Raw genomic sequence first — 23,436 nt, 5'->3', positions numbered from 1 at the left:
CTTTTGTCTGAAGTTACTTACATTCATGATCTATGTGATAGCTTTAATTATCAGAGATAGTTATGACTGAGTTTTGCAGGGTCATTTTGAAAGAGTTAGCATTCTTGCTATTCCACCATCTCCTTAGAATTTATCTTTGGTTGCTGCTTTGTAAGACTGATTTATAGGTACTTCCTAAATGTTCCATCTACTATATAGGATGTGAATGTTCTGTAAGAATCTTCTGTACAAAAGAGAACATTTCCCTACCAGAGGATAAGCCATTCCTCCCTAGCAAACATCAGCAAGCATTAGCCACTTGCAGTGAAGCTAGCCTGATTAAAAGTATACCAAGAAGAAGGTCTGCTTAAATTATGTCAAGATGATGAACTAGGTAAAGGGAGGAGCTGGTTCACTTAAAAGAGTTTATTGAACTGACTGTATTTACATAGCTGACGTTTCAAGAGCTGATTTAAGAATCCTAGTTGATGGGCAAAAAATAAAAGTCAAGAAAAACCAAGTTAGAAATTCTAGATATATTAACATACTTTCATAGAGATAATAATAACAGTGCTTTCAGAAAGAAAGGTAGAAAAAGAAATCAAGGTATAAATTTTGTTAGTTGAGTCCTCTCTGATCTGTTTGTTTTGATTAGAATATGTAGGAATAATGGATAGTGAATTGATTATTTCAGGTTAGACCTCAAATGTGATTGACATGTCAGAGCTGGGTCTAATTCAGGAACATGACAAATGTCAGGACAGCTGATTAAAATATGCAGTCAGCATACTAGAGTTTCACGTGTATTTATTTAATCCATCATCAAATGTATGCTCAGTTGTTTGGTAGAGTCTGTATTAGAGAGCATTTTGTCTTTTAAAGATCAAGGTGCTATAATAAATTTGATGAAAAGTTTTCTAAAAGCTCTCCTCATATTTAATTTTATATTTGTACTTTACAAAATCAGTTAGTTGTGCATTAAATAAATGCATTAAAGTCTACATTGATAGGACCCGTGCAGCTCCTCTCTCTGCTCTGACTCCTCTGAAAACCCAGGACCAAATGAGCCATTTGCAGGTATGATGGGCTAGAGGATGTGAAAATGGAACCTAGCCCCATGATGTCCAATATAATGAAATATAGTACAATAGAAATATATCCAACTGAAATATAGAGTCCAGTAGAAAGCTAATAGAAATATAATATGAACCATATTTTTAATTCTCTAATAGCCACAATTTTTAATATTAAAAAAAGGAAAACAGATGCAATTGATGTTAATAATATATATCATTAATCCTTTATATCCAAAATATTATTTCAACAAGTAGTTAATACAAAAACTTACTAATAATTTTTTTCCCATTGCTTTTTGTACGAAGTCTTTGAAATCCAGTGTGTTTCACAGCACATCTCAATTTGGAGCCATCACCTTTTGAATACTCAATAGCCAAGTGATCAAGCCTAGTGGCAACTGTATTAGATATATACAGTTAGATATATATATATATTAGATATATAAAATATTTGGGCTAAATATTCTTTCTCCTGTTATTATAAAGAAGCATAGTGGTTTCCTAGTCTACTTTTTCTCTAATTTTAGGGAATACTGTTGAATTGATATGTGCCATTTTGATCTGTACTTCAGAAGACAGTTGAAGAGATTTTTTAAAGAAGTGTTCTCAAATTGACAGTTTACTGTAACTGTTTCAAATGTGATTTTAAAAAAAACACTTTAAGTAAAATATTCTGTCATCAAATTTGGAAATAGAGAAGGATGTGAAAATATTAGAACACTTCTGAAGCTTAAACTCGGAGTGCGGTGTATTACAGATTTCCTTCCCATTTGTCCTATTGAACGAAAGAAGATTAATTTCTGTGTGTAGATTCTCCCCCAGTTGCCTCTTCCTTTTTCCAGCTCTTTATATATATTAACAAAATTGTGGAGAAAGGTTATTCATGACATCATTTAGTCATTCTTGCTTTTTTAATATATATATAATAGCCTTATATCTTATCTTCAGCACACATGGGGGCAGCAAGTGACCTAAAGATTGTAGTTCTATATAAATTTATAAATATTCTTTCATTTATATAACTGAATGAGTATCTGTTACATGCTAAACAACTTGCTAGGCATGGAAGACAAATGACAGGAAGGATCTCACAATGTCATGGGGAAATTGTGTCAATAAATTATAAATATGAAAATCTGGTGTCCATCACTACCCTAAAGTGGGCGTATTTATTCTTTGTTGGTGTCATAGAGCTTGGGCCCAGATGTCTTGGAAATGGGGACATGTTCCTCTCTTCTTTCAGTTTTATTAAAGATGCTAATTTTGTGAATATTCCTGAGTTCTAGCTAATTCTTTTTTCAAGCAAACACCTCTTTCCAGAGAAGCTTATATTCCTTTCTGTGCTCAACTATCAGAGGTATCAGATCATTTGGATAGATATGAGGAGAAATTAATACTTTACTATTTGAAATTATACTTACCTATATTCACACTTTTATTTCAAACATTGTCACCAAAATATCATTGTTGACAACTTCATTTATACAGCCAATACTGACAACATATGTGATGCTGAGACCTTCAGTTCATCTATGTGCATGGATCAGTGCTTCTCAACACTTCCTATGTATCTTCAAGTACATGAATCACATGCCATGATTTTTGTTAATAGATAGGGACAGTACTGAATCTGTTTTCCTCTGATTCCAATTTACTAGTGTTCCTCCCCACTTGCCTGATGTTCTGTGCAAAAGTAAGATTGGATTTTAAAACCTGTTACCATGTATCAGGGTGAATAAGGCAGAGACCCACTCTGTAATCCAATGTGATGGATTGAGTCAGGAAACTGGAGTTGGGCTTGGAAAAGATTAAGGAATGGGTACAGAAGGACAGACTCCCCAGACATGCTCCAGGTATCTGGTCCTGTAACAGAACTTAGTTAGTCCTTGGAAGGAAAAGTTGCAGAAAACAGGTGTTCTAGAAAAGTCTGTTCAGGGAGGTTTGTGGGGAGTAGTGGTATGCATTGGTACTGAGAAGAACACAGCTCCCAGAAATCTAGGAGCTGGTGGGTGTTTGGAGAATCTGTTGCTAAGTAAGATTCAGTAAGTAATAAGTATTCTGAGTAAGAGAATAGGGCCTTAGCCACCATATAGGGATAAATAGAAGAACTCCAGTGCCTGGAAGACAGGTGGAAACCCACAGTCTTACCCTTAGAGGTACTGGAGTGCTAAACAGGTGACTGAAGCAGAGACTTAGGAACAGGGATCAGTTAGCAGAAATCAGGTATAATATAGAAGTTGCATTTCAGGAACAACGCGTAAATCTCATTATCAAAATAGGGCAGAATGTGAAATCTGAGTTATCAGCAGAGACTTGATGCTGAATCACAGAGATGGGGCTAGCTGTGTAAATCTCTCCTGCATAAGGTCAAGTCTTTTCAGAGATCAGGGACAGCTTGGGAACATGGGGAAGAAGTATATTTAAGTGATGCTGGCTTTGTGAAGAGGGTGAGAGGTTGGAGGTTGCAGAGCTAGGAATGAAGTAGGATGTAATCCATTTCAGAGACCCATTGTCTACTCCTCCCTGAATTGATTTCATTATTTAAGTCAAACCCATTGTAAAGTTATTTAAGGTCAGACCTTGGAGAATAACTTCACTGATTCAACTGTCAAGTTTTCTATAAGGCAAAGGCAATGTGAAAAAGTTTTCTGCAGTCATCACTGTCAAACCTTTCCTGGGAGGTCACCATCAACAGCCTTCTTGCGTGGACATCAACTTCTCCAGTTTGCAACACTGAAGGCAGCTGGTCAAGGACTCCCCACTCCCCTTGAAATCCCTCTCCTGGTCTCTTCGGTGTGACCATTCTCTTCCATCTCGCCGACACTCCTGCTCTACGTCCTTTGTTCACTCCTCTTTTTGTTTCCCGCTCCCTAGTTGTAGGTGATCTTAACATTTACCCCGAGCCTTTCTTTGTCTCTGCTCACCTCTCTGTACTGCAGGCATGGGCCCCTTTGCTTTCCCACTGCTATAAGCTTGACTCATTACCTGGAAGGATTACTGCAACAGCTACTTACGGAGCTGTTCCCCTCTCTCGCTAATCTAATCTCCTCTGCTTCCAGATTGATTTTCCTGAAGCGTAGGTCAGATCACACCACTCCCCTGCCCAGAAACTTCATAGCCTCCCACTGTGAACAAAATTAAGTACAAACTTCTCCCTTGGATCTTAAGGCATTTACATCATGGTCGCAAGATAATCTCCCATTAGGCCCCAGTCACCTGTCTACATTCCAGCCAAACTGGGCCACTTAGTTTTTCAAGGGCGTTCCCTCTTCTGAGACTTTATGTTCTCCTTTCGCCCTATAATCCAGGTAACCTGTGTCCCAGTTTGCCTGGGTCAGTCCCGATTTATTCCTGTCATCTTGAATATTCCTGAACTCCTATTTTATACTCAAAAGTGTAGTAGTTTGGGTGATAAATTATATGGTCACCATACCTAGAAGGCTCTTTTTCCTTTTTCTTCTCAGTCTTAATTCCCCAGTCTGCACCCTGTTTAACTTTGATTGTGGTAAACATAGCCCTATCTTTTTAAGCTATGTGCCTTACAAAAAAACCTCAACTTTCATGAGATTTTTTTTTCTTTTTACTTTCCGCCTTATCCTCATTCCCTTCCTACTTTCAGCCTCTGCATTTACCAACATGGTATGGTACTTGTTTATGTTTACATGTAGTTATTCACATATTTTTAAAACATTTATCCTCCTTTGTACTTCATAAGTTCAAGACCTTATTCTTTGTATCAATTAGATTTTTTTTCACTTGTAAATAACAGAAAACTATGACTTAACAGTTTATACAATAAGGAAAAATTATTATGTTAGGTGACAGGGACTGCCGAGTTAGGATGGCTCAAAAATGACTAACTCAGTATCTGAACAACAGGTTAAAGGTCCAGGTTTCTCTTCTCTTTCTACTCTGAAATCATATATGTCTGCTCTGCTCTTGGCTGGCTCCTCTCCAGATTGTGCAATGGCCACACTTGTTCTAGAAATCACATGCAGACATGATGATGTTTAGCAGACTATTTCTTATGCGAGTTTCTTTTTAAAACTAGAAGCCCTATTTCAAAGCACCTATCTCTAGCAAAAGTCTTCTCATTCTTCCTTGTGTGGAATTTTATCACACACCCAGGCCTAAATATGCAGAGATGGGACCAGGATTTGGCAGATCATTCATCCTTTGAGGCTTAGGATGGCCCTGATTCCCAGAAGATCATGGCCACAAGAGAAGATTGGTAACTGAACAAAATCAAGGCCCTGGGAGGAAGAGGGATAGTTAACATTGATTAGGCAAACAACAATGCCTGCTACATATAAGCTAGAGTTCAATCAATGTTTATTAAATAGGGTTTTAGTTTTATTCCAGGATATGAATAATTTTAATTGTCTTGAATATTCTCATGCTGCCATGAATTCTAAGTACTGAAATTAAATAAACATTTAAAATAATCAGAGCTACACATAACAGGTTCATTTCAATATATCTTGCTTCAGTTCATATGGAAAGATTATAATTAAGATTTTGAAAGAAAACTTGATTGAGATTTTAATAGCCATCTAAAACTGCTGGCCAGCAAACTGCACAGAATTGCTCATTAAGTAGAATTGTTTCCTCTTGATTTTGAGGGAATATTTTTCTGAGTATTTGAGTTCTGTATTTATTGGAAATATATACTCATTGAGTCAAATGTTCATAGGATTTCAATGATCTGTTACAAATTTTCCCCTTGATGCTGAATTTCAGAATTCTCAAAATGTCTGCCAATTGTGAAATGCAATAAACAATTGCTCAAAACACAGTGATTTTGAAATGTGCTGTGGCACCAAGGGAGCTTGGAAAGAGAGACTGCTAAATGAGGACCATCTTCTTGCATGTCCATAACAGGAGGTGGTCTTCCCACCCATTGTCTGTTCGGGCCCAACCTTTCCCTCGATCCTCTGTGGATAAGTCAGAGGTGGAAGCCTGAGAATCCAGGGCAGAGCTCACATCCTCTGCACAGCAGTTAAGATCAAGTTCTGCAAATGGGGGCCAGTCCTACCTTCTGAAGTGTCACCAGTCTGCAACACAGATGGTCTCAGCAGGGAGACCACAGGCCCCAGCACCCTCTGGTCAACATGACAAGGAGCCAGTACTATTAACATGAAAATATTCCATGCAATAAAAGGATTGGGAAGAATCACTTTGTATTTGAATGATATAGAAAGAACGAAACAAAGGAAAATCGCTTCCAAACCTTTCATTGGGTTTTGCTGCTCAGACTTATGGACCGTGGTGCCAGAGGGCTTAGAGCTGGTATTTTATGTTTTCAGCAACACTCTTGCTAACTGCTAAGATGTGATGACTCTAAATGTTTTGACAGCCCACAATTGGAATCAATAGAGAAGAAGAATCTAAGATTATACATGATTTAGAGATTTGAACAAGTTTTCTGAAGGACAAAGGACCTGCATAAGATTGAATTCCTTCCAAGTGTAAAAGTCAAGCAGTCTTATCTGAGGGCAGATTTTTACATGCATATTCAAATACATGTTAAAGCTAATCTGAATCTTGCCGGGAGCAGTGGAAGGAAACCAGCATAGAAACAGGAAATTACATATAGAAGAGAGAACAGATTTCAGTCATCCTTTTTTTCTCTTAATTCAATTCAATAGAAAGGCTTTCACATCAGTTCTATAGGCTTCTGCTATTCTATTTCACTTCTGCAAATAAATATTGGCTCATTCTTCTTTTGAGAAATAATATGAATCTGTAACTTTTTTTCAGACTTTATCTTTTAAAAAAAAATTAACTTCCTGTTAATATTATTTGAACTTCCCATCAAATGGCCTCATTGTCAAAATGGATTCAAAATGACATTTCAGAGTAATAGACTGATTCTAAAAATAAGATGCAGTAGGCTGGGGAGACATTGTTGAGATCAATATTCCCAGGCCCACTGTGCTCTGTTTACCCATACAGACTCTGTCCTTTACTCTTCATTTGAATAAATGTAACTGTTAGACCATCTTATCTTTAAGCCTTACTTATCTAGCTTTTCTTTTGTTGTTATTTTAAAGAACAGATTCCCATATTTGTGCTTTGTGCAGAAAAGCTAATTGGAGGACATATTCATAAGTGCAGAAGTTCAGATGAAAGAGTCTTAATGCTAGACTTTTCTTCCTAAACTAAAGCAAAATAATAAAATATAATGTCAAGTTAGACACCGAGTGATAAAGTAAGTTAATATGTATTTTATGAGGTGCTGTGGCTCCATTCCTGCAAAACTCTTTGCTGAGGAATATAATATTAAAATTGGAGTCATACTGCTTGTGTTTGAATTTCAACCCTGCCAGTTACTAGCTCATGAGACCTTGGAAAAATTACTGAACCTCTTTGTGTCTCCATTTCCTTATCTGTAAATAGGGATAATACCTACCTCATAGGGTGTTGTAAGGACCAAATCAAATTAATGTATGTTAAGTGTTTAGAGCATTCCTGGTCCATGGTAGATGCTATATGTCACTTTTCAAAATGACAGTGAAGGGAATGTATTTATGAATTTATACAATAAACATGTCTGTGTCATAATCTTAAAGACATCTAGAGTAATAATCAATTTCTAAAATGTATTCATGATAAATTGGAAATCTTTAAATTGGCTTGCTTAATAAATTCAACCTAATCAGAGCTAATAGAGTTTCACATTTAAATTATAATTATACCTTTTCTTAATACACTGTGAGCAGTAAGCTGGAAAGTTACACAGTTGAGATGGGACTGCAAAATGAGTTTATGCCCCGAGATTCATCTCATTCATTTATTTTTGGGTTCCAAACATGCTTTTTCTTTGTACGTTTTTATCATTTTTAATGGCTTGGTAAAGTATAAGGATTTCCTATGTCATCAACATTTACTCTTCCTGTGAAAGTGTTTTAAAAATAAAGTCCTTCAAATGTCGTGGGATTTTTTGTTCTTCAGTAAAAATGAATGGCCTTCAAAGACATTTGTTCTGGCAGTCTGTTTTAGGATGAGAGAAACGAAGGCCACGGAGCCCGGAAGAAGACGGCCTCCAGGGAAAGAGCTGTACGATGAATCTGAAACACTGCTTTAGCAGACAAGGCTGTCACCTCACAAGCCTATTTTCATGGAAAGGAGAGTGTGAGTCAGACTTTCCCAGTTTAGCCTACTGAATGCACATTCCCTTAACTTGGGCAGGGCCCTTGGAGGTGAAGGCTGGTAATTCAGGCCTGCGGCACAACAGAAACTTGTATTTTGGTACAGAAGAAATCTCAACCACACAGAAACATAGGTTTTCTAAACTAGAAACAAAAAGATAGGAGTACTGTCTGCTACATGACAGTAATCAAAAGCTACCACTGGCTTAGGTCCCTTGATAATTCTCCCTAGATTCAGTTGCCAATAAATACCCAGAGGAAGGCCAGTGGGGAAAAGTATGGCTCTTCTGTGCTGCAGGAAAGGAGGGTTTCTCTTTCTTAGATTGCAGAGGTCAGGTAAATCCCACTATTGTTCTGTGGCCACTTTCTGCTGCACAAATGCACAACTTAAATGCCTTTTTATTTCCCACCTGTGTCACTTTTTAGAGTAATGCTTTTCTCTCTCACTGTGTGAATTAATACTTGTTCTTTTTTATTTCAAGCATTCTCTGCTTTTGTTAACAACCAGACCTTTTACAGGTCCCAGACCTAATTCCAACATAGGAGAGGGAGTTCCTTCACATACAACACTGAGCAATTTCTGATTTCTGATAATTCAACTCAATTCTGACACTCTCTACCTGAAGATAGCATCAGATTCCAAAGATTAAGGGTTCAGTCCTATAAGACTGCCCTCTACCCCCTACTTCAGATGCCAGTCACAGGCCCCAGGCTGTTATCTGTGCCCTTGACTGATCAGATACAGATTGGAGGTTCCAAAAATCTCCTCTTAGCTTTGATTTATTTGCTAGAGCAGTTCACAGAATTCAGAAAAACATTTAATTACATCTGCCATTTTATTAAAGGATATGAATCAATGCCCAGATAAAGAGATAGATAGGGTGAGGTACCAAACAAAGGAGTTTCTGTCCTCATGGAGCTTGGGGCCCAGCTTGGTGACACATGTCAGTCTTCTGGTTCCCCCACTGTGGAAGCTCTCAGAAAAAGGGCCAGGAAACTGTTCTCTTGGGTTTTTATAAAGGCTTCATTACATAATATGATTGACTAAAGCATTAGCCATTGGCTGATTCAGCTTCCAGCCCACCCTGCCCAGAGGTCAGTGGGCGGCCCTGGAAGTTACAGCCCTTGAAGCACATGGTTGGTGCTCACACCTCTGGGTGAGACGCAAAAGCCAGCCTCTAATAATGAGACAGTCCTTTCACCTTTATGGCTCTGAAATGTTTTTAAGCACTGTGGATGAACAGCAAATACATCTGAGAAATGACCAAATATATACTTCTTACAAATCATTTACTGAACCAGGGAAGCAGTGAATGAGTTTGTCATCCCTTATCATCCCTTCTCAGCTTTACTTTTTTCTTTCTGAAGAGCCCTAGTTCTTTTATCCAATTATCATATATCACTATACTAGCTAATGCTACCTAAATGCAAATTTCTCTCATTGAAAAAGGAAGACTTTGGCTTTTACTTCATCTCCCTAGTGTTTCTGGACACAAGCTCTACCAGATATTTAGGATTGTCCTTCAAACATAGATATCTAAGATCAAATAAGTTTGGGAAACACTGGGCAGAAAAGTTAGTTCTCTTTAACAGTCTGTCATGCTTTTGGTCATGCAGGAAAGCTAACTGGGAGAAAATTACACTCTTAAATGCAGAAGTTCAGACAAGAAAGCTTTAATTGTCAGACTTTTCTCCCTAAAATAAAGCCAAATAATTAAACATTATAATGTCAAGTTGAACTCCACAGCTGAACTGCATGGAGTTGAGTCCTGGCGTTATGGGTTATTAGCTAAATGACCTTAGGTAAGTCATATAATCTCTTTGTGCGTTAGTGCCCTTATCAATAAAATGAAGACAATAAAATAATGCTCTCAGGGTCAGCTAGAATTTATGAATCCTGAGGTGCTAATATGCATAATGAATCTCTGGGAGGGATTAGAGTTTGTAACTTTTAGCTGATGTTTTTTTTTTAACCAGGAATCTTTCCCCTTATCCAAATCCACTGCAAGAAAGAAAAGAAAAAACAGCTAATATCCTGCTGAGCATAATTTTATAAGCATTGGCATAGGGGCAATTAATAATTTATCGTGCTTCAAAAGCTTATTTCTAAAAACTTCCTATCTCAAATTCCCAAAGAATTTCAATTTTATCATGTTGCTTATTTATTGTTGATAAAGTACAGGGAAAATTAATCTAAATATGTATTTTAGAAGATCTGGAAAATAAGCTAATAACCTGTATACTGGTTTTATTAGTTATGAGTTAGCTCTTTGGGGAATGACAGATACATTATAACAATACTGGCCTCTAGTAGGTTTGTGAAGGTGGAGAATTTGACCTTACATATTAAACGCTTTTAAAAAGCTCCAGGTATGCTAAATGAATTTGTAGTACAGTACCCATATAATTCAATTTTTCTTATAGCTTATGTCCTCTATGTTTATATGAATGCTTGAGTAATGGATGAAGATCATGTAAAGTTTAATTAGCAGCAATTATTTTAAGTAGAAAGATGTTTTTTAATGTTTTTCACAAACTTCTTGTTAAAAAGACAGTGAGCACAGCTTGTAAATCTGTCCCTTATATTAGGCAGACAGTGCTTGTTTTTTCTGTATCCCTGACCCCACTGGTGCACACACACACACACACACACTCACTCCAAGGTTAGTGTCAGGACTTTCACACTATCCCAACTTATCAAACTACTCTGTATTATCCTATTCTAGGCATCCCAGATTCTATCACCACAAGCATTAAACCTTCACATATATGACTTGCGCAGAACCTACAAGGTCATCTAATAATGGCTAAAATTTTCGTGGTACTTATTCTGTGCTAGTTCCTGTTCTACGAATTCTATAACAGTTAGCCCATTTAATCCTTACAACAGCCCATGATGGTATTACTTCTGTTATCTTCATTTATACATGAGGACACTGAGGCGAAGAGAAGTTCTGTGACTCGCCTAAGGTCATTCTGCTAATAGGAGGTAAAGCCAAGATTCAACCCCTGCTGTCAGGTTCTAGTGTTCATCCTCACTGTGCTGCCCTTGGAGACACAAGTGTGCCTTTCTAGTGCTTGGAACAAACATTACAGGTAGTACTTCCCCATTCTACACTCTTTGGTCCTCAGGCCCTGGAGGTTAGTATCAGCCACATTGTTTGGATGGGGTTGAAGAAGACTGGATGCCTTTCTGCAAGAGTGTTCCAGAAACAAGCATTATGTTTGGTCATTTGCATACTGAGACCTCAGTCAACACTCACTGCTTATCTCATCCTTTATTCATTCATTAATATTATTTGTGTATGGGTCTGTTTTGGCAGGTAAGTTGTAAGTTTCTTTGATGGCCTCCTGCATTTCAGCCAGAGTGAGAAGAATAGCAGACTCCATACCTCAAGAAGAAGAGCAAAGACCTGCTGGGGTGCTGAGCATAGAGCAGCTTGTCGGGACACTTCCTCTGTCCAGGTCTCATTTAAAACATCTGAAAAGTGAGACCACTGGATTTCTTTTTATTTTTGGTTTCATTTAACCTCCCCTACTATAATCCCACCCTTCACTACAATGCCTAGAATAGCTCTTTGCACAGTACAAGTACATAGTAATTATTTGTTCAATGAAATACCTAGAAATCCTTTTAAGATACTCTTGACAAATTTAAAACATGGTAATCAAGAGTGTTAGACCCCTTGAAATAGCCCTTAGAGAGCTTTGAGGGTGTATTAAAACACAGATGGACCCCACACCCAGAGTCTCTGCATCAGTTGGTCTGGGGTAGACCCAGGAATGTGCATTTCCACCAAGTTCCTGGGCGCTACCAGTGCCGATAGCCTGGGGACCACATTTGGGAACTGCACCCAGAGAGCACTCCCCAAACTGACATGTGCCCCTCCTCTGATTTCCCAATTGAAAAATAATTCAACAAGCTTGTCCAACATCCCCCAACATCCCCAGTGGTGGGGACAGCAGCTTCATATGGTTCTTATACCCTCCCCTACTATCTGCATCTTAACAGGAGTTTCTTAAAGATGGTAAACCTTAACTCAAAGGAACAAATCCAATTTTTGGCCTCATATCACTCTATCAAAGCTTTCTTTTGACCCATTGCTGCACTAAGCTGTCTTCTCCCTGGGATATTGGGGCATCCTGGTTGCCACACGCCATGTGACCACTGCTAGCAACATGGAAAGGTTCAGAGCATGGCTTCCAGAGATGGGCTGCCCTGGTCCAGACCTGGTTCCTTATTCTATACTCAGCTCTTGGCAGTTTATCTGTACTTCATTTTCTTCATCTGTCACTGGATTTTAATAACAATACCTACCTCATTTGGTTGCTTTAAAGCTTAAATAGGTAAATATTAACAAAGCACTCAGAACAATCCAAAAACCTAGTAAATGTCATGTAAAGTCGGGTTTTTAAAATCTCTCTGGCTTTATTGTGATATAATTGATGTGTAACACTTTGTAAGTTTAAGGTGTACAACCTGTACATTTGACACATTTACATATTGCAAAATGATTACCACCATAGCATTAGCCAACACCTCCATCCCCTCACATAAGTACTTCTTTTGTGCTTGTGGTGAGAACATTTAAGATCTACCCTTTTAGCAACATTCAAGTATATAATACAGTATTATTGGCTTTAATCACCATGCTGTACATTAGATCCCCAGACCTCATTCATCTTTTGCCTGGAAGTCTGTGCCCTTGACCAATATCTCTCCATTTCCCCCACTCTACTTCCTGGCAACCACCATTCTACTCTCTGTTTCTATGAATTTAACTTCTTTTTAAAAATGATCCCACATATAAATGAAACCATGCAGTATTTGTCTTTGTCTGATTTGTTTCACTTAGCATAATGCTTTCAAGTCTCATCCAAGTTGTCAAAAACAGCAGTGTTTCCTTCCCCATGGCTGAGTAATATTTGATTATCCTTCTTTATCCTTTCATCCATAGATGGACACTTAGATTGTTTCCACATCTTAGCTACTAAAAATAGTGCCATGGGATTACTGGATCATATTCAATTTTTGAAGAAACTCCATACTATTTTCAGCAGTGTCTGCACCAGTTTTCACTCCCAGCAAGAGTGCACAGTTTCCCTTTTCTCCACATCATCACCAGCACTTGTTGTCTCTTGTCTTTTTGATAATATCCATTCTAACAGGTATGAGGTGATAGCTTGTGGTTGCGGTTTGTATTTCCCTGATGATTAGTGACGTTGAGCATCTTTTCAAGTGCCTGTTGGCCATCTGTATGTCTTCTTTGGAAAAATATCTATTCAGTTCTTCTGCCCATTTTTAAATTGTTTGTTTTTTTCCAATTGAATTGTATGAGTTCTTTATATACTTTGGATATTATTATCAAGTACATGATTTGCATACGTATTTTCTCCCATTCTTTAGGTTGCCTTTTCATTTTGTTGACTTTTTTTTTTGCTGTGTAGAAGCTTTAAGTTAGCTTTTATTTTATGTTAAATATTTCCCAAAGTTGCCTTTCACAGTACCACTTTCTTATTTCTATGATGTACCACCTCAACTATCATTTATTTTTTTCTTTAAATCATTCCACTTTACTAGCAAATTATTGTAGAAGAAAAATCATATTATTTCCATAAATGGAATAGCAATGCCACTTGGTAAATAGGAGGTAATCATAAAATAAACACAATAAAAACCAATATATTTTTATTCTGTTTTCTGCAGAAGACTCTGAGCCTGAGACTTGCTCCTTCTTTATCAAAAACAGGGAAATTAGAAAGTTCTAGCTTATATAACAAATAAACCTCCACATTTCACATAAGAGTTTATCTTTCACTCAAGAAACAGTCCAATGCAGGGCTGTTGGCTGAGGTACTTTTAACTCCTTCAGTCTTGTGGCCCCAATAACTGCTGGACCCAGTGATCTCTCTGCTTCCAGCCAGCAGCTGGGGGAAGAAAACAGGGAGGAGACACACCTGATCTTTTACCTTTTGGTCTGAAATCAAGCACATCATTTATCCTAATGCTCCTTTGGTGTAAGTCACCCAGAGGCAAGTGTGCAAGGAATGTTGGTCTAGGCTAAGGTGGCCACTTGCCACAGCAATGTGACAGTGTGAAAGTGAGACCACAACTTTTCTTGGTCAAATTATATATATATATATAAATATAAATATATATATATAGTTACAGCAAGATATAACCATAATTTCTTCACTTCTGGGAGGGTTTGTGCAAGTCTTAAATCATTAACCAAATGTTCAATCAATTCTCCTCTCTCCTAACCTCAATTCACTCAAGAAACTATGTTGTGAGAACTTAGCAACTGCTTACTTAGCAAGGTGCTGAAATGTATACATACATAGAAGAAGACTTTGTTTCTCTGTACAGTGACACAAAGTTAGTGTCATAGTACCCAGTGTAGCTTTTAACTTCTTAGCATAGCTTAGAACTTCCTTGGCTAGCTTGAAATTGATGATGGGAAATAGTTTGAAATTAATGATGGGAAATGAGCTCTTTCTCTCTATATATGTATGTGTATAAAAACAAGAATGTACCATGTGTTTGTTAGGAACCAAAATAGAAACTCTATACCCACCCACATTTTAAAATCAAGTGTGTCCCATGACTATACTTTTATGGATTAAAGTTGCTTTTTGGATATTATCTCACAGATATCTGGACTGTATGAGACACGTTACATACTGTCACACTGAGTACATGATCTTTACTGCTGCATTACATCTGAACTGGTTTTCTTGTTCCAATTTCAAAGCAATGATGTATTGATATCTTTGAGTCACCACCAGTTGAAGGGGAGAGGAATTTCTAATTGGGTTTTATAAATGAAGATGTAGAGCTATTTGGAGCTTCACATTTGATGAAGGTCTACAATAATTTTTTCTTCCTGGAAGAGCTTACTTCAGTATTTTATCATTAAGAAATATGGATAACAGAGAGTCAGCCTCTGGGAGTTGAGATATGAGAGCAACGTTATGTGCTTGTAACAGAGACGTTTAGACATTGGTGCTGGAGATTGATGTTTCACACCTGTGTTTTTGTAGGTTGCTGTTCATCAGCAAAATGGGGCTTTTTATTCACTGCTAAACTGCCATTATGTTATCCAGGGCAATGGATAAGACATAGGACCTCATACCAGATCTACCCTCAAAGACAGGATGGAGACATGGATGTGTTAGGAGGTGTAGGGGTGTGTAGGTCCAGCTTGATGTGCAGGGTGGGGCTTAGGGGGCTTCGTAACATCAACACAGAGTTCAGAAAAAGCATAATGGAGTTACTCAGTGAGAGGGTGGGGTATAATAGGGAACATGGTTCCAATTTGGGGAGGTCTGTGGAATGTAGGGTTCTCATTTATCAGGCTGGGTGAGGTTCAGAAGCACAAGCTTGCCTCCAAGGATATAGACTGTCAGGTTGCAGGTGGGAGAGATCTGTGACTCAAGGGATCATCAGTTGCTCAGGCAGGGAAGCAGTGCTCAAGTAGGTGAAGCAGTGAGGGCCCTTCCTATCAGCCCCTAAGCTTTTTTTTTTGAGAGGGCATCTCTCATATTTATTGATCAAATGGTTGTTAACAACAATAAAATTCTTTATAGGGGACTCAATGCACAATCATTAATCAACCCTAACCCTATATCTCAACAGTCTCCAATCTTCTGAAGCATAACAAACAAGTTCTTACATGGTGAACAAGTTCTTACATGGTGCACAGTGCAAGGGCAGTCATCACAGAAACTTTCGGTTTTGATCACACCTCATGAACTATAAACAATCAAGTCAGATATGATTATTCATTTGATTTTTATACATGATTTATATGTGAATCCCACATTTCTCCCTTATTGTTATTATTATTTTTTTAAAATAAAATGCTGAAGTGGTAGGTAGATGCAAGATAAAGGTAGAAAACATAATTTAGTGCTGTAAGAGGGCAAATGTAGATGATCAGGTCTGTGCCTATAGACTAAGTATTAATCCAAGCTAGACAAAGCCCCTGAGCTTTTGGAGCACATCTTGTCACATTCTATATCGGATGACATCGATCGTAAATAGCCACCACCAACCTTCCACAGAGGTAGCTTGGAGGCTTCCTGTAGAACTGGGGATCAGGCAGGGCTTCTCTCTGGTAGGGGAGGTGCAGGAGTGGGATGAGGTCAGTGAGTCCAGGGAGGGAACTGGAAGGCAGATGTGAAAAAATAGAGAAGGTTGACAGCTATGAATGAATTTACTGTGCAGCTTGTACTCTTTCTACCAGTAAAGGCTTTTTCCTCCCTTTTTCTTTTATGTCCCAGTGAATGGAGAGCTTTTGCTAGGATGGGGGAGAAGTGCCTCCTCTGAACAGCTGACCCAGGGGAAGTGGGTTGAACCTCCCCGCTGGGGCCACAGGTACCCTTCCCCATGTTCTGCTCCTTTCTCGCTCTTGGTGAACAGGCTGGAGCCTGTGACAGACGGGAGGAGGGCCATGTGCCCTCACAGTCAATCTCAGTTAGCACTGTTCATCACTTCAACTCTCTCTGGAAACAGCTTTCATTTATTAGTTCACAGAAGAAAGGGAATTTTGATCAAGAAAACTACAAAGTAACAAAGCTTTTAACATCCCCGTGCCTGGCTTTTGTGCTCTTGTACCGCCACGTTTACCCTTCTCCTCGCAGGAGAGAAAGCAGACCAGTTGTGCTGTTCACCCAAAGGCTGCTTTGGGAATCTAATGAAAATGGCAACCAGTGACTCCAGAGTAAGAACCCCTTCTTGAGAATGGTGAGAACATGACCAAACCTCCAGGTCCTCAAATCCACATAAGGACCAAGGGTATGCACAGGAAGCATGAAGAAACTTCATTGCAAACATAATCTCAAAGATGTAAGGGCAGTCAGAAAAGATGGCATGAAGCTTTTGGTCTTTGTCTTAACACTGGCGTGTGTCTGTCAAAAGAATCACTTAAGTCCTTGTCTAACTCAGTTCTCTTACACCTGGAGCTCCCAGGAGGTGTTGAAGGTGTTTGGTGACCCAACATCTTCCCCTTAAAACTGTATAAATGCTAAGAATGTGGCGGAGTATGACTTGGGCACCGGGGAGTGTGTGGGGACAGGGCCGACCAGGCTTAACTTGGAAAAGTTGGAAGAAAATGTCACAAGTTCCTAGGCAGAAGCTGTGGTCAAAAATAACTCTAAACTTGGATTCAGAGTAACTCTGTGACTCAGGCATATTTAACTTTTCTATTTCTCTCTGGATAGGTGTCCTTATCTATAGAATGGGCAGATTGAGCTGGATTTCATTCATTCATACAGTCATTTACATTCATGGTCAGTCATTCTGCTTTAATATGGAAGTTTAAAAATAAATATAATACAGTCCCTGCCTCAGAGAAACGCTCACTTGAGTGGAGGAGACAGCTGTTACTGACAGCTATGAAGCCATGGGAAAGGACCATTATAAGTGTGCAATGAGCGGATTGTACCAGGAATAGACAGAAAGTTGTGACAGAGGAGGCGGTATTTAAATTATGTCTCAGACATAGAATCCTGCCCTGCCTACCAAGTTATACGAAGCCACAGACGAGGTACAAGAGCCTGGATGTATGGAACTGTCTGGTATGTTGGGAAATAAAATGGTTAGTGGTGACTAGAACATGGCATATCTGGAGGCTGTGTTTGAGTTCCAGAAACTGAAAAAGATGGGTTTGTGCTCAGCTGTAAACAGTTTCTTATGACAATTCCTGTTACTTCATTGACTATGAAGACATGCTGACAATGGTGAGTAGGAAATTTGGATTGCATAAATTTGTTCACAATATCAACCTGGAAGTAGTTTGAAGAGCAGAGAAAACGGAAGCATAGAGGTGAGTTCTGGGGATGCTGTAATTCAGGGAAGAAGTGAGAGGGACTGAATTTAAAAATGGCAAAGGTGACAAAAATGGACACATTTGAAATATAATTGAGATATAAATGCAGCGTGGTTTAGCAGTTGATGGAGAATGGAGAAATGGAGGTGTCAGCACGGTGTGAAATGGCGTGTCCAAGCGGAGGACGGTGGTCGGCTGAGACGGGGAAATGGAGGAGCAAGAGGCTTAGGGTGAGAGACGGGGATTTCGTTTGGGACGGAAGGCTTTGAGGACTTCAGTGTGTTTATTTGAGCATGTTGAGATGTTGCTGTTTAACAGGTGATAGGTGATAGGTGATTGGAGACCTGCATCAGGAGTTCAAGATTGAAAGAAATATTTAGGATTCTTTGGAGCAGCAGTAGCTGGTAAAGCCTCAGGGGGAATGAAGTCCTCCAAGGAGGGCTTCTGACAGGAAAAGAAGAGAAGAACCAAAATAAAATACTGGGGAACACAGAATTAGATCTTTACTTCACCAGCCAGAGCCTCTGCCCCTGAAGCGCACTCAGTTCACACTCATTTCTGTTCAAGTTGAAAGCCACCAGAAGGAGGGCCACCTCCTCTCCTCTCCTAGCCCGCCTCCCTGGTAGGGCCTCTACACCGGTCTCATAACTGCCCTTCCTTTAAGAGTGATCAGGATCACATCCTGTCTTTCTTTGATGCTGTGTTAATTCAGATTCTCCTAGAAGCAGTAGCAAGTGTGATTAAATATATATGAGATTTATCAGGGGAAAGGCTGGGGGAGGGGTAGGCCAGAGAAGGCTGGGAGAACCTTCAAACTCGGAGGGAGGTGTCATCCCTCCTGTGAGAGAACGGAAGGATGAAGGGTTGGGTAGGAAGCACCTCAGAGGGCAGCACAATTCTAATAAAGGGGAGGCCAGGCTCACGGGGAGTTTTCAAACCAAAATTGGCAGTGGGAGGTATCCACATATCAGACGAATAAGCTCACTGGGTACCCCCATCATGATCAGGTGTTAGCTAGGAGAATTCTACAGGAAGTGTGGCCTTCGCAGGAACTTAGCAGTCAGTCCACAATAGCAGCAGCTACGGCCATCAGTACAAAAGCCTCACAGGAGCCCGAGATGCAATGGCACATTTCACGGCCACCTCAGTGACTCAGTGACACTTCTTCCTGAATAGTCTATTGGCACGTATTGTGCAAACCAGTCAAAACTGAACATGGGCAGCCTTATACCATTATTATTTCTACCCAACTAGATGATAAATCCATCTTTAAACATCAGTGCCTACCAGTGCTTCCTAACTCTTATTATTCATCATAACAAGAATTGTTTTATTTTCATTGCTTGAATTTATCTGACAGTAGTTGACTTTGGGGGTTTTGACTTAGGAGGTCGGAATGGGGTAAGTTCAGAGAGATGAGGCTCTGGATGAGGAGTTCCATGGATGTCACAGTGAGGGACGGAAACCTAGAGCGTGCGAAGCGGACATACCCACCGGAGGAACGCAGACACTAGCATCTAGGCACATTCGTCGAAGTCCAAGTAGGCAGACAGAACACAGTATCCAGAGAAGATGGTGGAAAGGTTAGTCTAGGGCAAGAACTAGTCTGGGGGAGGTCCAACAAGATGTATCGGGTGGGAGTTTGAAGTAGACATCACTGCAACTCCCTTTTTTTGAGAACTACCCTTTCTACTTGGAGAGGCAGTTTTCATACACTGTAACACATCTCCTTAACCTTGGTTGGATAGACCACAAGAGATGCCTGTCCCAAGCTGAACCTCCTGGGAATTGGAGTTGTGGTTTAGTAAGTCAGATTAGTTGAAGAGTAATTGAACATAACTGACAGGTTGAAGACAGGGCTGTTAGAAACCGTTGAGGTAATCACGTACACTAGGAAGCAGGAGAATTGGCTTGCAGAAAGATAAGAATGAGTCAGGCATTCAGGGAAGAGCTGAGCTGAGAGACGGTGTGACTCCAGAGAAAGAGAATGGGACAGAGTTGCCTGGATTCCTGAGGAATTTCCATTCCTGGACCTAATCCTGAGCCCCATCCCCTTATGTTCTGAAATAACCCACCAAGCCTAGAATAAATTCCCAATTTTGCTTAATCCGGTTTGAGTGGGTTTCTTTAGTAGCAACCAAACAGTTGTGAGACAGTGTTTGGCAAGTTCGCTAAAGACACAAACAGTAAATTCAGAAATATGCAATATGCTGAGATGCAGGCAAGACGTTAGCATTAGGAAACTGGGAAGAGGGGTCCAGACAGGGCAGTTCTCAGTCTGGTAGAAACCTGGCAACTAAACCAGGTCAGGGAATAAGCACACACACGGTCTGGTCATAGGAACTCTCCAGCTTAGAGTAGAGCCTTCTTAACAAGAGGAAGGCTGACGTTGGTTATTAGGAGTCAGGCAAAAGGTCAAAAGACCTCTGATACATTGAATATGGGATCTATTGAGGATGGAATTCATTCATGCATTCAGTAAGAATTATTGGGTATCTGTTACATTCTGGGGAGTTCAGTGTTAACAGACTGAGCTGGGATATCAGTGGACTGGGGTGTACTCCAGCCTGGGGGTGGAGACCCCAGGGTATCTGCTGTGAATAAGAGCAGGCTGAGGAAACAGAATCAGGCAGGGAGCCAATCAGCTCCATGTGGAATTGATGAGAGAGTTAGAATTGGTGGCATTCTAGAGCAAAACAGACCTGGACGAAATTAAATCCAAAAACCTCAGAGAGTAACTTCTTCCAAGGAGCAGCAGAGAAGAGGTAGGGCATAAAAGAGTGATTCAGAAAGGGAGATAAAAAAGTGTCAAACACACAGCTTGTCTATTTGTCAGTCTCTCCCGGGGCCCTGGTGGCAGCTGATGACACTCTTTGTGCCTCCTTAGGCTGGACCAACTGTTTCATCACACGCTTCCACCACTTTATCAAAGTCAAAATTTCAGGAGGATTTGGAAGGCAATAAACTCTTCTAGCCTTTCCTAATTCAGCCCAGTTTCACCAGATAGGCAAGACTAGAGAGAGTCCTTTATTATAATTCAGCATATCTTCTGGTTTAACCTTGAACCCTGACCTACTTGGAAAAAGAGCTATAGTAAGAAAATAGGAAAAAGAGGTAGAAAGAAGAATAACAATAGATGCCTCATAATCTGTTTCATATTGGGGTAAAATTAGGTCAAACACCTGATCTCCTGTGACCCCCTTCTCCACCTTATAATTTGCTATATCTTGTAATCATAGATATTACTTTTCATGAAGACCCTAAAAGCATTTCCCCAGGGGATGTCTGGGACCCCCTATAGAGTACATTATTTAACCTTGACAAGATGTATTAAAAACTAATCTTAACAATGACAAATTAGGAGACATACTACTAGATCAGTTTCTTTTCTCTTGATCTTATTTCTAGTGCTGCTGTTCAGGGTATTAAATAGAGTGAAAAGATCTGGAGCTGAGTCAGAAATTTCTGCTTGGCTCTTGACTGGCCTTATGGAGCTTAAATTATTTAACCTCCCTAAGCCTCCATTTCCACACCTGTAAAATGGAATAATAACGCTTGGCTCTGATACCTTGCTGGGGGGTTTTAAAGACCATGTATGTAAACCACAGCAAATGGTACAACACTAGTGGAAGATAACCAGGCCCTTCAATAAATCAGCATAAGCATAGTAAAGCGAAGAATTTGAACCAGAACATATTTTTTCTCTTTACTTGCTCATGGCCTTGGGCAATTCTTTTGAATGCCAAGTCTTATTTTATTCACTTGTAAAAGAGGTGTGATGATATTCTGTTTCACATGTTTTATATGAAGATTCAAATGGCACATGTACACTAAAGTATAAAGAATATGTTAATTTCTTTATAATCTTTATAATTATTAAGATTATAATTCTTAATAATATCCCAGAGTAGAATAATGAGATTTTGGGAAAGGATAACCTCAAGGCCAAACACAAGTGAACTGATCTGCTTTCTTGTTATAAAAATATTAATATAGTTTTAAATTAGTCTGTCTATATCAGATCCTTTCAAGACTATTTTCATAGACAATTGTTCCGATTTCTGTGGCCGAGTCAGATTTAAACAAGACATAATCTCTTAAAAATAAAACATGAATTTAATTACACACCAAAAATAAGGGAGTGCTTCCTTAAAGCAAAAATCCTTTGTATATTTTATTTTTTAATGAAGTCTTTCAGAAAACAAAAATGTTATAGTCCATTTGTATTCATAATTTATCAGTTTATTACTCACTTGAACTGAGAGAAGTATGGGTTACATGCAGAAGGATAAGCTTAAAGTAAAAGTTTAGTTAAGCAAGTATGCTTCAGTTTTATATAGAAATTGCTACCATTCAAAGGAGGGGTTTTTTGCATTATTTTGAAAAAATTAAAATATTCTATGTTTACAGTGGTTAAATTCTAATGTTCTTTAACCTTTTATTTTCTTGCAAGATAATAGTTGGAGAAACTGCTGTGTTTTGCCTACAACTAGTCACAAGGGATTTTGAAAACCAGGAGAAAACTATTTTAACTGGAGACTGTTGCTATATAAACCCACTGGTGCGGCGAACTGTACGGTTTCTTGGTATGTGTTCCTTGGATTGTTTTGAATTGTTGCTGAAACAGTGCTTATGTGTAAGCTAACCTTTAGAATGATCAGCATCTTAACTGTGTGCAAATATTTATTTTTTTCTTGAATGTTTCAATTTGGTTTGAAAAATAAGTGGTGTGTACTACTGTCTCTTTTGTATTGTAAGACCACTTCAGGGGTGATTTTCATATTATTTTAAGGAACAAAAACCAACACACTTGGATGTTTGATATTCTTTAAGAAACTAAAAATTACATAATTAAAATAAATTATTCTGTTTATGAAATTTTAGGAACAGTGCTTGGGGAGAATGATAATCTAGTTAGGTTGTTGAACACCTAATGAAGGATAAGAAAAATAGCTTGGCAAATAAATGCTGTATTTGTTAACTACCATATGTGGCACTCCATGCACTTCAGAGCAACAAAAATGTATTGGTGACTTCATTAGAAGTTTTATTGATATTTTATTGTTCAATTTGAATTCTAGCACAGATATGAACAGTCACGAATGTTGAAAAAATCTCTTAATTCAATAGAAACTTGGCCAAGACAAATTTTTGAACTGACATAATAAAATTTAATATAAATTACTACTTCCTAGATTTATCATATAAAAAGTATGTCTGTTTATAGTAAATAACATTTAAGATGAATTCTGATTAGTGTTAAGATTAACATTAACGATACTATAACTCTTCAATGTATTTCTCATATTGATGGGATGATGAAGAGTTTGAAGACTATGCAGAGATCACCTAATCCATATATAAACCCACTTAAAGACTAATCAAATGTCATCATGC

The 23,436-nt window shown here is 38.8% G+C and overlaps 2 protein-coding genes across 5 annotated transcripts in view; one reads left to right on the top strand and one right to left on the bottom strand.

The window, feature by feature from the left end:
- PLPPR5 (phospholipid phosphatase related 5) overlaps positions 1–23,436 on the top strand; it is a 131,728-nt gene that overhangs the window by 17,509 nt on the left and 90,783 nt on the right. For all 4 annotated transcript variants that reach the window (XM_073234330.1, XM_037024484.2, XM_037024506.2 and 1 more), the window contains exon 2: positions 22,493–22,625. In XM_073234330.1, coding sequence (XP_073090431.1) covers positions 22,493–22,625 — 133 coding nt within the window. The remainder of the gene's footprint in view (positions 1–22,492; positions 22,626–23,436) is intronic.
- The window catches only part of LOC108400423 (uncharacterized), a 116,969-nt gene that overhangs the window by 60,538 nt on the left and 32,995 nt on the right, over positions 1–23,436 (bottom strand). The window lies entirely within an intron of this gene.

The sequence above is a fragment of the Manis javanica genome, chromosome 4 (genome assembly GCF_040802235.1).
Source record: "Manis javanica isolate MJ-LG chromosome 4, MJ_LKY, whole genome shotgun sequence".
NCBI lineage: Eukaryota > Metazoa > Chordata > Mammalia > Pholidota > Manidae > Manis > Manis javanica.
This window is presented reverse-complemented; position numbering and strand designations above follow the sequence as displayed.